This window comes from Acartia tonsa, chromosome 2 (genome assembly GCF_053477335.1).
Source record: "Acartia tonsa isolate MP-2025a chromosome 2, ASM5347733v1, whole genome shotgun sequence".
In the NCBI taxonomy this organism is placed as follows: domain Eukaryota; kingdom Metazoa; phylum Arthropoda; class Copepoda; order Calanoida; family Acartiidae; genus Acartia; species Acartia tonsa.
In genome coordinates this window covers 22,759,705-22,774,984 of record NC_137261.1, presented here as the reverse complement: position 1 = coordinate 22,774,984, position 15,280 = coordinate 22,759,705, and the positions used below count along the sequence as shown (strand labels likewise).

The following is a 15,280-nucleotide window of genomic DNA, read 5'->3' as shown; positions in this document are numbered from 1 at the left end:
GATGATTTCTGTAACATTTAGGTACAATTCAGAACGTGTGATAAAATTGTCCTATTCATTAGATTTTTGGAATATTGATTCCTAGGATAATAAGACACAATGATAACACTCCATAATCTTTTAATTAATGTGTAAACCCCTTTCATTTAGTCCATTTAATCAGGGATTGAACATTAGACGATAAATGAATCTTGATTTTTAAGTTAATGCTTCTACATAGATTCTACAATATCTGTATTAGCTTCCCACACTGTGTTGGAATGATTTTTCTTGTATTCCCTGGCAAGTTCGAACCCATTAATTCCCTTTTCCTTACACCAGAGAATGAGTGTGTTACGCGGCATTCCTAACTATCTCCGCGCTTCGCTTGTAAACAAACAAAGAGGCGCACATTTTTTCCTTGATGATTCCCATGTGAAGAGCTACGTGAATAAAAATAATGTATTGTATGGATATACATGCGCTCTAATCCGTGGAAGATCTCAAATAAGCCTTCCTGCTTAGTTTGACATCATAATGTGGTAAGAATTTATCTTAATTCTTAATAATAAGTGTAGTATGGTATATTTTCACGAAGAAATTTAAAACATTAATTTTTCAACAAATAGACCATTTAACTGCTAACTTTTGACATACGAATATTTTCCTTAATTTTATTGATCATTTGAATCTAAAATTATCAATTTCTGATGCTATTTAATATGTTTCGTGCCAATTTAAAGTTTTTTAGAAATTTTATATTTTTAATTAAATTGAAATCACGCAACCTCGATCTACAAAAATAATAAACCATTAATACTATGTAATTAATTTTTATATTTTTGTTTTAGATTCACCGTTTTCATGGTAATAAATACACATTTGTAAACATTCACATGTTGGTCATTCGGAGGGCTTGGAGATTAAGAATTCGTGAACGGCAAGGAATGCGTTCCGAAACAATGAAAACGAGACAGAACAGATGCGGCTAAGAAAATATCTGTGAAGTTTTGTGAATGTGTTGGTTGTGATACCTTACCACACACTATTATAATCGTAATCAGTACAGTTAATTATTGTGACAATCATGGGTCCTAAAAAGAATAAAGGCGCTCAACTTGGACTACGGCTGCGCCCAGCCGTCGAGGCCCTAACCAGTGAACTAAATAAAGTGATGAAGTTGGTCAGTGAATCTTCAGAGCTTGATGTTAGACATTTCACTAAGGAGTCAATCCTTGTCCATGACAAGTTCGAGACATTCGATAGCATTATGGTCGGTTTTAGCAAGCTTGGTGTGAGAATCCAAGAGCTTGAGGAGTTTAGTGACATTTATTCTAATATAATTACTGTGCAAAAAGATTATAACGCTCTGAAAGATGCTCTAGATGCTATGGAGGAGCTTAGTGACATTCAAAGTGTTGTTGATTTAGTTGGTGATAATTTGCCTGACCATAAGGCTGAACTATATGATCGTTGCTTAAAGATTGTGAAGGTTATTAAAGGGTCATACTTTCCCTTACCAGAACCAATTATAAACACTTTGTCTGCTTTGATGAAACGGCTGGCCGAGGTTAAGCTTGAACCTGTGAAGCCGCCTACAACGACGGCGGGTGCTTCGACAGCATCGCCATTTGTGTCGCCGTTTGGCACACCACAGTTCGGCACCGGTTCTATATTCACGCCAGGATATATGAATCGTGTCGACGAACGCCTTCTTCCAAGCTTTGACGGCTCAGAGTCAGCCTACGTAAGTTTCAAGGACAATTTTAAAAAGCTTACCGTAGGACAGGACCCGTCATATTTACAGTTATTGTTGAGCAGTGAAAAGGTCTGCAAAAATAAAGAGTTGAGACTTCAGTTAATTCAGATTCAATCACATGAATCTCAATGGGCTTACCTCGACGCACGTTTTAAGTCCAAAACACGTCAGATGCTCTGCCTTTTCAACCAATGGGAGAAGAAGCCTAAACCGTCGGACTCCAACCAGATTGTGACAGTCTTAGCAGAGTTTGGTGGTGCAGTTAGCCAGCTCGAGCAGTTGACTAAAGATGATGATGATGAGGAAGTCACCACAAGCCAGTGGTTGACCATTATTCTTTTGGAAATGTTATCCAAGAAGTTGCCACGTGATTTCCAGGACAAGCTCAACCTGGCGTTGGGCTCGATGGATACCCCAAATATTCCTAAGCTGTTGAAGATTATAGAGGAACAGCGTGGCGCCATTTTGATGAGGTGTTCAATCGATGTAGACACCCCCTCCAAGAAGAAAGGTAATCCTGCGGCCGCAGCTACAGCCGTTGGTAAACCTGGGTCTCCAGCTAAGACCAAGAAGAAACAGCCTTGCCCGTCGGAAGGTTGTAACTCTGATCACCTGTTGTTTAAGTGCTCCAAGTTTAGGGATATGTCTGTTCCTGAACGCAAAGTCTTCATCAAGAAGATAGGCGCCTGTTTGCTCTGCTTACAAAAAGGGCATCGGGTGGCCGATTGTCCCAGAGCCGATAAGCTTGGCAGCTGTACCATTGACAGTTGCAACCAGCCTCATAATTCATTATTACATGAATCTGTTGCTAGTGGACAAGTTGCGGCAGTGTATGAATCACAATTGTTTAGCAAGAACAATTTTATGCTGATGTTGCAGCAGGTCCCGGCGTTGGCGGCTGACAAACGTCAAGTCACCGTCAATGCCATGTGGGACAGTGGAGCAAATTTGACGTTGATTTCTAGAAGTATTGCCAAGAAGTTAGAGTTGCCATCAACTGGTCGCACAGCTACTATTTCTCTGGCAGATGGAAAGAGCCAAGCATGTCCTACAGTCAAGATTTGTTTGGTTGACCGCAACCGGAATTCACATATTCTGGAGGCGGCGGTAGTGCCCAGCATTGGTACTGAAGAAGGGTTGCGTTCTATTGATCCTACAGCCGCCGCCGACATTTTCAACATGAAGCCTGATAATTTTTCTATGGTCGACGGCAAGATTGATGTTTTAATCGGCCATTTAACACCAGCTATGTTCCCGTGTGCAGATAAAATGGTTGGTGACTCTAGACTGTACAGAAGTTTATTTGGTACAGGCTATTTAGTTGTGTCTGCAGATGGCAGGACTGTTGCTAATCCTGTCGCCTGTAAAGCTGTGAAGTTGGAGGTCAGCAAGATGGAGTTCCTGAGTACTGAGAGTTTGGGAATACAGCCGCCATCAATGTGCAGCGGTTGTAAGAACTGCCGTCATTGCGCCGCCATAGCCGCCGGGCAGTCCGCCTTGGACGTGCGTAAGCGGCAGCTGATTGAAGAAGGTCTGACATTAGATCTTGAAAACCATATTTGGACGGCCTCATATCCCTACAAGCAGCCGCCAAGTGTGTTATTTGACAATTCAGAGCAGGCCTATAAGATCTGCTTACGTGACCGGCAGAGAATGATTAAAAAAGGTGAATACAGCACCTTCTGCCAAGTGTTTCAAGAAGCTGTGTCTCGTGGAGTGTATCAGAAAGCTTCGCCAGAAGACCTAGCTTATACTAAGCCCGTGTATTATTCGAGCCTAGTCTGCGCATATAAAGAGTCTATTTCCACGCCGTTGAGGATATGCGCCAATTCTAGCCTCTGCTGCAAGGGGCTAAGCCTCAATAGTATTATGATGGACGGCCCAGTTCCATTATATACTCTGATGCACAATCTTATCCGGTTCAGAAGTTATAAGTGTGCATTCGTGGCTGATATTCAGAAGTTCTACAATTCATTATTAGCTACCTATGAAGATTCTCAGCTGAAACGTGTTTTTTTCGCTGATACAGTTGATGGAGAGCCAGAGGTCTACCTTACCAAAACCATCAACTTTGGTGAGGCCTTGGCTGGAGATATGGCCGTGACTGCCCTCAGACTCACTGGTCGTATTTTTGGTGGACGTTCCCAGCAGGATGTTCAAGATGTTTATGGATCTGAGAAGATTAGAGGTTGTGACGTTGTAGCCCAGCAGGATGTGTGGAGAGATGTTCAGCAACCACTCAGTTCTGAATTTATTTTGTATCAAGATCCTCCATCGGTCAAATTGGAGACTTGTACTTACGTGGATGACTGTTTGAGCGGTCATAACAGCAAACCTGAAGCTGTCCAGCTGGTCCAAGAGCTGGAAGATATGATTGCACCTGGCAATTTCAAGTTTAAATCTGTTGTTTATTCTGGAGATGATGTTGACAGTGTAAAAGTTCTGGGCCTTGTATGGGACCCTAAACAGGATAAGTTGTTCCTACCTGTCAGAGCCAACCACGGCGAGAAGATTAAGGGTAGAAAGTTACTGGAGGATCTGGATCTGGAGGACCTCTGGAGAAGTCTACCTGAGTTGATAACTAAACGTGAAGTTTGGAGAATTGTGCAACAACTTTATGACCCAATGGGTCTAGCAGCGCCATTGCTGCTTAAATCCAAGCTTTGTCTGCGCTCAGTTTGCATACATGGATGCAACTGGGATGATGTTATACCTGGAGAGTTGAGGTCGGAGCTCGTGTCCAGCCTCCAGGACCGTTCGGCACTTGGAAATGTGTCGTTCAGACGTTCGATGGTTCCTGATAAGCCGTTGGGGCTTCCAATGCTTGTTGGTTTCTGCGATGCATCTAACCAGGCCTATGCAGCCATCACCTACCTGAGATGGCCAGTTCCTGGAGGATATGATGTAGTTTTGTGTTGCGCCAAGTCACGTGTCGCACCAGTGAAGATTGAGTCTATTCCAAGGTTAGAAATGCTTAGTTGTCTAATTTTGGCAAGGCTTGTGGATACTGTTGCCAGAGCCCTACCTTTCAACATTTCTGGCAAAGTGTTTTTTAGTGATAGCAGCTGCGCCCTAGCTCAGCTATCCAGTGACAGTGTTATGTTAAATGTTTTTAACAGTCATCGTGTTTCCGAGATACAACAGTTGACGAGCCCTGAAGATTGGAGATGGGTTCCAACCCAGCACAACATCGCCGACCTGGCGACGCGTGGTTTGTGCACGATTGAGGATGTACAACCTGGATCTACATACCAGGAAGGTCCAAGCTGGTTGCGCCTGGAACAGGACCAGTGGCCCGTTAAGACGGCGGGTGAGGTAAATGCATCCATTCCCGAGAGCGAGCTAAATCCCAAGATGGCGAAGCTCAAGGTAATGTTCACACAGGTAGTGGACAATGATTTTTGGAGGTCTCTGGCAAGAAGGACCTACAGGCAAGCAAGGAGGACTGTGGCCGCAGTTCTTAAGGCTGCCAACTGCTTTAAAACGCTGCTTGTCAAGAAACGTGGCGTTGCAACAATTGAGGATGGTGTTAGCAACAATGATAGTTCTAAGCATTATGAGAACTATACTTTCACAAATACATACATGGATTCTGTTTGTGACCTGTTTTTGACTTCCTTCAACCAAGAGAAGGAGATGACCATGGACGCCGAGGGGAAATTCGACTCCCTTCAACCGTATCATCACAAGGTCCAGGTTTGTTGGCTCATTGTGGGTCAGGATGGATGTTATCCTCTTAGGACATTTACAATATTGAAAATGTCCGGGAGAGGAGATGAGGCTCTTGAGGCCGCTGCTGGAGGCCCCAGGAAGATTATGAAGGACAGCCCAGGTGTTGTCTTGCTCAGCCGCCACAACAGGCTGGCGCGGCTCATCCTTCAACAGTCCCACGATGAATTGGGGCATGGAGGCCATCGTAAGACGTTGGCGCAAAGCCGCAGGTATGCATGGATCACACATGGCCGCATGGAGGCTATGAAAGTGGTCAAGAGTTGTGCTGCATGTTCCATTGAATATGCCAAGCGTTCGAGTCCCGCAATTGCTAATATTCTGCCAGATCGTGTCGAGCCCTCTGTGCCCTTCAAGGAGGTGCATATGGACCTTGCGGGGCCGATCGAAGTTACGAAGCCTGGCGTTGGCACCAGGAGTTCCAAGACCAAGTACAAAGTTTGGTTGTTGATTGTGGCCTGTAGATTTACACAGGCTGTGTTTGTTGATGTGTTGACTGATTATTCAACTGAAGCCGTGCTGGTCGGCTTGAGAAAACTTCAGGCGTTTTACAATATGCCTAGAAGGGTTACCACAGACAGAGGCACCAATATGGCTGGTGCCAAACGAATTATGGATGAACTTTTGAAGGATACCCGAATGCATTTTGAATGGCATCTGGTGCCCACCGCAGCACACTCGTTCGTAGGTACTGTGGAGAGGCAGGTTGGGCTGGTCAAGCGTGTGTTGAACAAAAAGTTGGCTGGTGCTACTGTAACCTTTAATGATTTATTGGTGTTGTGTGCTGAGACTGCAAGAGTCTTGAATTCTAAGCCATTGACCTATGCCACCCAAGGAGATGACGTCAATTGCTGGAGAATAATTTCACCTGCTGATCTGTTAGGCGGCAGGACCAACGATGCAATCTGCACCTTTGAGACAGGTTGTAAAGAGCCCATCACCAGGAGGCTGGAGAACTTGGAGGAGTTGACCCGTCAGTTCCATCAGGTGTACAAGGAGCAGCTCATGCCTGAGCTACTCAAATCCGTCAAGTGGCGCAGCAACAAGGTGCTGCTCGAGCCGGGAGACGTGGTGCTGATCGACGATAGCACAAATTTGATGAAGAAGTTCAGATTGGGGCGTGTGGAAGAAGTGCGCCCAGGTGGGAGGACCGTGGTTTGCAAGTTCAAATTATCAGATGACGCAGCCGCCACGAGTAACGAGACTTCCGCAAGACGTCTGCTCAAGATCAATCTACCCAAAGTTTAGTATAAGTATCGTTCTTGTTTAACTTTGAATTTTATTTTTACGGTAGATTTATCAGATATTTTTTTCGAAAGACAAAAAACGCAAATTTTGACGCAATTTCGTTTAAACTTTCAAATCGACGCAAGATTTTTTCATTTGAAATGCAAACTTAAGTTATTTATACGTTTACGCAAGTTTTTTCAATGATTTAAGTCTTTCCGGGACCAGGGATTTTTTTCGCGGAAATTTTCCTAGGTGCCTACGCAAATACGAACATTTTTATTCTTGTTTAATTGAAATTCGATATGATAAAAAGTAACACAATGAGATTTTTTTACATCATACAAATATTTCTTTAAGATTTATTATAATCACATAGATAATTTAATATTACATACATATTAAAATTATTTCTATTTACCTTTTAACCGATGTACCTAAAGAAAAATGCAGATTTTTTTTCGTCTTGAATTAAGTAGATTCTTTGAGTTCGAAGATTTAAGCTTAATAAGACCGCTCTATAGTGTATCTTAGCTCTGTTACCTCGGCCAGACATACTACAGAACGGCAAAACTAAAGCATAAGATAATTTTATTTTGATTGCTTTGATTGATGATTCTAAAGTTTCTTGAATTATTCATGATTCTTTTAATTTTTGATTTGATTTAAACATCACTAATTATGTTTATTTTCAGTTGATGGAGCCCTGCGCCAGAAATCCTGTCGGAAATTATGCAGTATCAAAAAATTGTGATGGAAAGACATAACGTCCGTCAGGATAGCTGGAACATGGCATTATTAATATTTTAAAGATTGGTTAGTTTGTATCTTGAGGGGTTCATTCTAACTGAGGCCCCAAATTGCCTTAATTTTGACTGTATGAATATGTACAAGTTGCTTTCTTCTTAAAACAGAGAGAAATTGCAAACTCAGCATTTAGAGAAGTTCTTTTCTTATAATTGAGCTTTTGTTTTACTTTGGTAAATTAATTTGCATATTTCAATTGCAATTTTATTTTACGCAATTTTGATTCACGAAGATTTAAAATTATGAAATTTTAATTTCCCGATGTTTGATGATTTTTACAGTCATAATTTAATTAGATTTATGTATCTATTTTATTAAACATGTTAGATTTAAGGATTTACCTATCTTATCTAAGAATGTCTAGATGTAAGCCCGAGTATTTTTCCGCTGGAGAAAATGCTTAATTTTGAGAAGTTTTTTATGAAAATTTTACTTTCTTTTTTAGCAAAAAGATTTAGTAGAAAAAATGTCATTATTTAATCTTTCTTTCTTTTGATTAAAAGTTTGAGTTGATTATTTAATTATTGATGCGATTTTTAATATAAAAAATCATTTGCCTATTATCATGTAGGTACCTAATCAAAGTTTAGGTACTATTGATTATTAATTCATGTATTCGCAATTACATGGTCTGTAATTCTAACTTTAATTGAGATTATGAGGCCATGATATAATGAGATGTGTGAGTGGTAAATGTGCATTTCATGAATGTTGAATGCTTTTCCCATTCCTTATTCCTATCCTTATGTGGTAGTGGAGTCGGTTTGAGTTATTGTGGTGTTCGTAAGTTACCATATTTAATTTTAGGCCTGATGGCCATGCCATTTTAAACTCTTGTAATTTATGCGTTATGAGATTGTGATTTTGTGGACACTGTCTGCACGCATGATGTTAAGATGAGTTATTGTGTTCGATTCCCAGTGACTAGACGGGTGTGTGTTGGAATGATTTTTCTTGTATTCCCTGGCAAGTTCGAACCCATTAATTCCCTTTTCCTTACACCAGAGAATGAGTGTGTTACGCGGCATTCCTAACTATCTCCGCGCTTCGCTTGTAAACAAACAAAGAGGCGCACATTTTTTCCTTGATGATTCCCATGTGAAGAGCTACGTGAATAAAAATAATGTATTGTATGGATATACATGCGCTCTAATCCGTGGAAGATCTCAAATAAGCCTTCCTGCTTAGTTTGACATCATAATGTGGTAAGAATTTATCTTAATTCTTAATAATAAGTGTAGTATGGTATATTTTCACGAAGAAATTTAAAACATTAATTTTTCAACAAATAGACCATTTAACTGCTAACTTTTGACATACGAATATTTTCCTTAATTTTATTGATCATTTGAATCTAAAATTATCAATTTCTGATGCTATTTAATATGTTTCGTGCCAATTTAAAGTTTTTTAGAAATTTTATATTTTTAATTAAATTGAAATCACGCAACCTCGATCTACAAAAATAATAAACCATTAATACTATGTAATTAATTTTTATATTTTTGTTTTAGATTCACCGTTTTCATGGTAATAAATACACATTTGTAAACATTCACATGTTGGTCATTCGGAGGGCTTGGAGATTAAGAATTCGTGAACGGCAAGGAATGCGTTCCGAAACACACACTCTTTAATAGCGAACAAAATTTATGTTGATTAATTAAAGCGTCTATTTTATATTCCTTTCTTTTGATGATTAATCTTCATCGTGACTTTTATTTGATATTGAAAACCTTTTTGGATTCTTACATATATAATTTTTAGAAGCTTATTCTCTTTCCTAGAAAATATTAGATATGCAATTATAGATATTATTGATAAATACTTTTACAACCAAGTTATTAAATTCTTTTCCGATTAATTTCCGCTGAATTATAACCGGTTTTCAGCTATAATAAAAAAGCAAGTATAGCATTGTAACACAGACAATTTTCCACAAATATTAAAACAAAAATCTTACCAGTTTTGTTAACCCAGATCTTCTCTCCCTCTGGGATAAGAAAAGTAAACCAGTTTAAATCTTATAATTTTTATTTCAATATTCACGGAAAGCTGTCAATAATTCGTTACGATAAATAACTATTATAATTGTGAATTTTTTAAATTTTTGGATGATGTTATTCTAGTTTTTGTTATAATCTATAATTCTTGATTATTGACAAAAATTTTGCAGTATTTAGATGTATGATAGCGTCATACATTACCTTGGTTTTATTGGATTTACCTACTTTATTATTCGAAGCGAAGCTATTCTGTATTCAGTCTTATGTTTGTATTTTCTTAAGAAATGTATAATAATCAAATGGGAAGCCAACATAAAACAGTACAATATCTTTAGTAAGGTTGTTTTAATTGTCCATTAAGATCTCAAGTGAAATGATTGAGTGTTTATTGAAAAATAGGTCTTGGGCAGGTTTTAAGTCATATTTATTACTAAGATTTAAGATATACCTTTTAAAATTAAAAACAAAAGTTCTGTTTTTGTGAGGTTTTCAAAATTTTAAGAGATTGGTAACTTTTTCTTTGGGACCTTTTACTCAAGACGAGTTAACCTCTCCTTCCTTCACAATAAACATAACACAGAGTTGTCAAGATGTGTGTGATCTTACTGGACAAATGGACAAACAGACACACTTCAAGATATTTCAGTTAATAGAATTCGGGAAGAATAAATTTCTTTCTATGTTCTAGTATGGCGTTGAAACCGATAGATTTCGCTAAATTAGAACTGGTTCTCAGCAATATTGAAAATCATGTATAACATCGTATTACAGAAATTTTCCACTAATTTTAAAATAAAAAATCATAAAATTAAAACCAGTTTTGTTAGACCGGGCTTTTTGCTAATCATATAATTTCTCATTTTAATATCCACGAAAAGCTGACTTTAATACGATGCGATAAATAACTATTATTGAATATAAATTTTACCAGAAATTTAATTCCATTTTATTTTAGATTCCCGCGAAGATGAAGCTATCTCCTCCTCAACAACTTTTGTAAGACAGAATACATTCACTAAGGTACAGTAGCTTTGCTTTTTGAATGCGCATTCATAAAATATAAACTATTTTCTAGGCGCCCTAGCCCTAGTGATTCTAGAATTATGGATAAAAAGAAATTACATACTCTTGTTTTATTAAACAATAAGTTTGTAAATGTGTTTAAAAAACTAGTTAAAAATACCAACAAAAAAAAGGTTTAAAAGTGTGTTGCTTTAGCTTAAAGTGTAGTTTTTAGAACAAAAAAGTAAAACCTAACAAAGAAATTTGACCAAACTTTTCTAGAAAAATTCGAAAAACTATTTCACTTTAAAGTTTTTTGCTTGTTCTAACAGTTTTAATAAAGATACAGGATGTAATTTAAGTGTTTATTTTTTAAAAGTTTTGTTAATAGATACTTTTTATGAATGTTTACAAATGATCCTTGCCAGGTTATAACCTGTTTTAAAGGAAATCCAAATAAATAGACCATTACAATTTGTAAATATATTTTTTTTGCTAGAGGAGGGTTTAATATACCTACATGTTTTTATTGGCTTCCATTGAAGATATTGGCTCAGTAACTTGAGAACCTTGGGGTGTGATGTCCTTTACTTGGATAAAAATAATAAAATGAACAAAAAACTATTTAGGATGACGAGATGTCCGGGGCGAGTAGCAGCAGTCAGGCACGTCCTGTGGCCACAGAAGCCAGCCAGGCCAGATTAGTGTCCTCTCAGGTATAGATAAGCTTTACATAGCATTACCTTTTGTTTTCACCACCCAAAGACTTTGTAAAGCGACCCATCACGTTAACCCATTCGTTAAAACAACACATAACATACAACGAAACCTATGGCTGGAAGTCACAACTCTGAATTATAAGTGTTCCACCTGATTATGTGACAAGGCATTCTCTTACTATTGATGTCACTCACTTGATAGCTGAAGTAGGTGACATTTTTAACATCTTATAAAAGGAGCGGTGAAGTCCCCACTAGAACCCAACACTTTCCCCATAGTAAGAGGACAGAAGGAAAGTCATAAATTTTGCAAATTTTTTTCTCTAATTAATGTTAACATTTGAATGCTTGCTACAATATTTATTTACCTGTTAAGGAGCACCAGGAAGCTGCCAGCTGGCAGTCCCAGGACCGGGTGCGGCTGATTGGCGGTAAGCTGGTCAGGACACAGGTCATCAACAAGTCACAGATGTCACCAACAGTTGTTAGAAAACATTCAGGTAACACATTTAAATTTTTTGAAACAATTCAAAGCCAATCGGAAAATCTAAAATATTGAAATGAATGAAAGTAATTTATTATTCAACTATGCATAAACAAGAGCAATTGACTCTAAGCACTTTTTAATTGTGATTTTAGACTTTTTGGGTGTAAATATAATAGGTTAATGTATCAATTGTAGATTTTTGTCGAAATATAATCAAATGTTTTGTTAAAGGTGATAAAATGGCAGCAACATATCATCAAATGCCACAAAAAGCAAAAGCTCATAATCACACCTTTTATGTGATAACAAATTACTACATCTTGTCCTAAATACAGTTGGCTCCTCAGGGCTAACAAATTTGGTTTAATTTTTCATTTTAATATCCGCGGAAAGCTGTCTAATATAGTCCGATAAATAAATATTCGCAACTAAAATGCAAACCATATTTGTTATGTGCTAAAAATTTGTATATGATATCTCTCTCTATTGAAAATTTCATATTCACTTTTTAGAAAAGCTATTCTATGTCAAGAACAAGTACAGAGAAGTGGTATCTGAAAAACAAACATACATTTTTTGCCACAAGAAACGATCACTATTAATTCCTAATAAACTGGTTTTAATCTCATAATTTTTCATTTTAATAACCTCGGAAATCTGTCTACAATACTATAACGAGAATTATTTTTTCTTCAGTATCCACATTCCTATTACTGATACTAAAGTATAGAGGGGTAGATATTGTATTTTCTAATAGAATTTATGTGTGTGAGAGAGAGGATAAAAATATAGCTTCCAGCTCCAGTTATGCAATAGAAGGACAAAATTTTATACAAAGAGGTTAATTATGCACATATCTAGCTCTAAAATAATTAATGGACCCAAATCAAAAGCAATAAGGATGATATCATCCATAAAACCTAAAAATTCTTTTACCTAGACATTTTTAAAAGCTTTACAATAAAAAAGATTTTGATTTTTAAATAGTATGTTGGTTAACAAAGCCTCCCCCCCCCCCTTATCAAAATAAAATCAAGATTTATTTATTTTACATGATGGTTATACATATTCTTATCTATTGTTAGCAAGACGACTACTTTTATTAAGAAAACTTGGTATTGTGCCAAATAAATGAACTAGGTCAAAATCAAAGTAATGATGTTAAAGTCAATACAAGAATTTCAGAGTCTATCAGAAATCAGGGATCTAAAGGGATAAGACAATGGCTCTACATCCCCAATGATGATACACAAAAACTACCCCTTCTGTAGATTATCATTTGTGATTAAAAGGTTAGAACACTGAACTTAATAAACCAACCAATCAAAATTGACTAAAAGTCCCCAAAGTTGTTAAGCCAACGAATAAGAAAACGTTATTATAAATCTTTGGGGACTTGTGTTATAAACAGCAAATGTCCCCTCAATGAATTATGCCCTTGATATGCCAATTAGAGTTTGTTTGTTAAATTAAGGTCAAATAGTCTTTTAAAGAATATTTGTCTCCAACCTTAAAAATAAATAGATAGAGTGTATTATATTTTGATTGTATTACACTGAGTTGCACTGATGTAGTTAGCTGGGATTTAATTCTCATATTTTCAACAAACATTCAATATTTAGTTATTTTTTATTTCTGGGTCAGAGCAAAATTCTGTGTTTTAACTTTAATTTCTCATTTCATTATTTCTTTGTGTAAAATGTTTTTTTTTAAATCTGTGTTAAGACCAGCTGTTTACCAAAAAATATTTTTTTTGTTACCCTCGCCCAAAATAGCTTTGAACCTTACCATGACTTATGAGAAGCTACACTGTAAAGGAGAACCATATCGGTTCGGGGGTTAGCGAGATCCTTCGGTACAAACAAACAACAGAAACAGATCCTGCTACTCTAATAAAAGGATTAGTTCGCCCTTAGCTGTAGAGGTTTCATCACTTTATGACAGACATAGGTTTATCATTTTAACTACAAAAATGGATTTATTGTTAATTGCATCTTACACCAGATTATCATGTTATCTAATAAATTGAAACTTGCTAAAATTACAATCCCCTCTCTTTACTTCTTTATCCTATCTCCTCTTCTCCTACTGGAAAAACGAACTTGCCAATAAATAAGAGGGTATTAGCAGTTAAAATTGACGACAATGATATCCATTCATATTCCTCAGTATCTTGTTTCTTCATTCATTATTACTCCTATTTCATTCCTTTTCCTACTAAAGAGAATATTGCACTCTGTCTCAATTTAGAAAATTTACAATAGTTACCATTCAGTTGACGAAATCTAGAATTTTGAAAATTAACAAGAAAACCTATATAGTAGCGAAGATACTCTATGATTCACTTTTATCTGTCCGTCCGTATGGGGAAATGTTGGTTTTCTCGACTGCTATTATTACTTAATATCTGCTGCGCTCTTGAAGCCTCTAGAGCTCTTGAGAGAGGGGAAGGGATTCGACCACCACTTTTATTAAAGTTTTAAAGAAAAAGTTTACATTTTTTTGTGGTGGGCATTTAGAAGCTATTTCTATTGGAAGGGTGGTGGTGGTAACCTCCCCAAAAATAGTAATAAACTTCCTAGGCTGAGAAGTTACATTTTAAAGGAGAACCATATCGGTCCAGCGGTTAGCGACATATTTTGGTACAGACATACAGAGATCCTGTTACTTTTATAGAAGGGTTTTAATATTTGCCGTCTGAATAATCCCAATAAAATTAAAATATCTGGATACAGACAAGATTTGGAGATTCTAAGCCGGGGGGAAATTAAATATATCAAATAATTCTTTCAGCTAAACTCCCATAAAAACCTAGGCTACAGGCATATGTCCTTAGCAGCGGGCAATCTTCCATACTGAATTTTTATACAGAAAGCTTTTCAACTTTTAAAGATGGACCTTTGTTACTTTATGATTGTTAAAGTTCGTTTGTCCGACCGTATGATTTGTTGAACTTCCCCTCTGTGGATGTAGTCATTCTTGTTTTCTTCAATTTACCTAAGATTAAAGATAATTAGAATTAAATAAAATATCGTAGTTTTTTTTATTCGTAGGAAACTCTCGACATTTTGAAAATAGTCCCTTTCGTAACATCGCCCCATAAGGGGCGATTCGTCGTATCTTTAAAATGGCTTTTTATAGGTTAATTTAGGTTAGGTTAGGTTATATTGGGTCAGGTGATTGCCCCACAGGGTTAGGTAATTGGTCCCGCAGGGTTAAAGCAGGGGCTACAAATAGGAGAAAAGCTACTGTGAAAAATACGAAGAAACGCCCCATAAGGTGCGATGTTACGAAAGGGACTATACCCGACATTTTTAGTTTGTAAATATTTCTATAATGTTTTGAGTAAATTAATGTATTTATAAAACAGGTATAATTTACAGCTTAATGTCTTCTCACTCTTTAAAATTATAAATCTAAGCAAATTTTTGGAAATAATATCTACTGCTAATCAAATGCAAAACTAGCTACAAAGTGAAAGGAGGAATTGCAATAAATAGCTTAGAACAAACGGACAATCGGATAATAAGATAACAGGAAATCTACCTGTTGTTTGTCTGTACCA

The 15,280-nt window shown here is 36.9% G+C and overlaps 2 protein-coding genes across 6 annotated transcripts in view; both read left to right on the top strand.

The window, feature by feature from the left end:
- The window catches only part of LOC145307041 (uncharacterized), a 134,767-nt gene that overhangs the window by 67,159 nt on the left and 52,328 nt on the right, over nt 1–15,280 (top strand). For all 5 annotated transcript variants that reach the window (XM_080149390.1, XM_080149407.1, XM_080149396.1 and 2 more), the window contains 3 exons: nt 10,463–10,527; nt 11,139–11,225; nt 11,605–11,728. In XM_080149390.1, the coding sequence (XP_080005516.1) occupies nt 10,463–10,527; nt 11,139–11,225; nt 11,605–11,728 (276 nt within the window). The remainder of the gene's footprint in view (nt 1–10,462; nt 10,528–11,138; nt 11,226–11,604; nt 11,729–15,280) is intronic.
- Nucleotides 262–8,080, top strand: LOC145312317 (uncharacterized). The gene is made up of 3 exons (XM_080151561.1): nt 262–521; nt 831–4,568; nt 8,073–8,080. The coding sequence occupies exons 2-3, from the start codon at nt 1,067–1,069 to the stop codon at nt 8,078–8,080; spliced, it is 3,510 nt and encodes a 1,169-aa protein (XP_080007687.1). The 5' UTR covers nt 262–521; nt 831–1,066.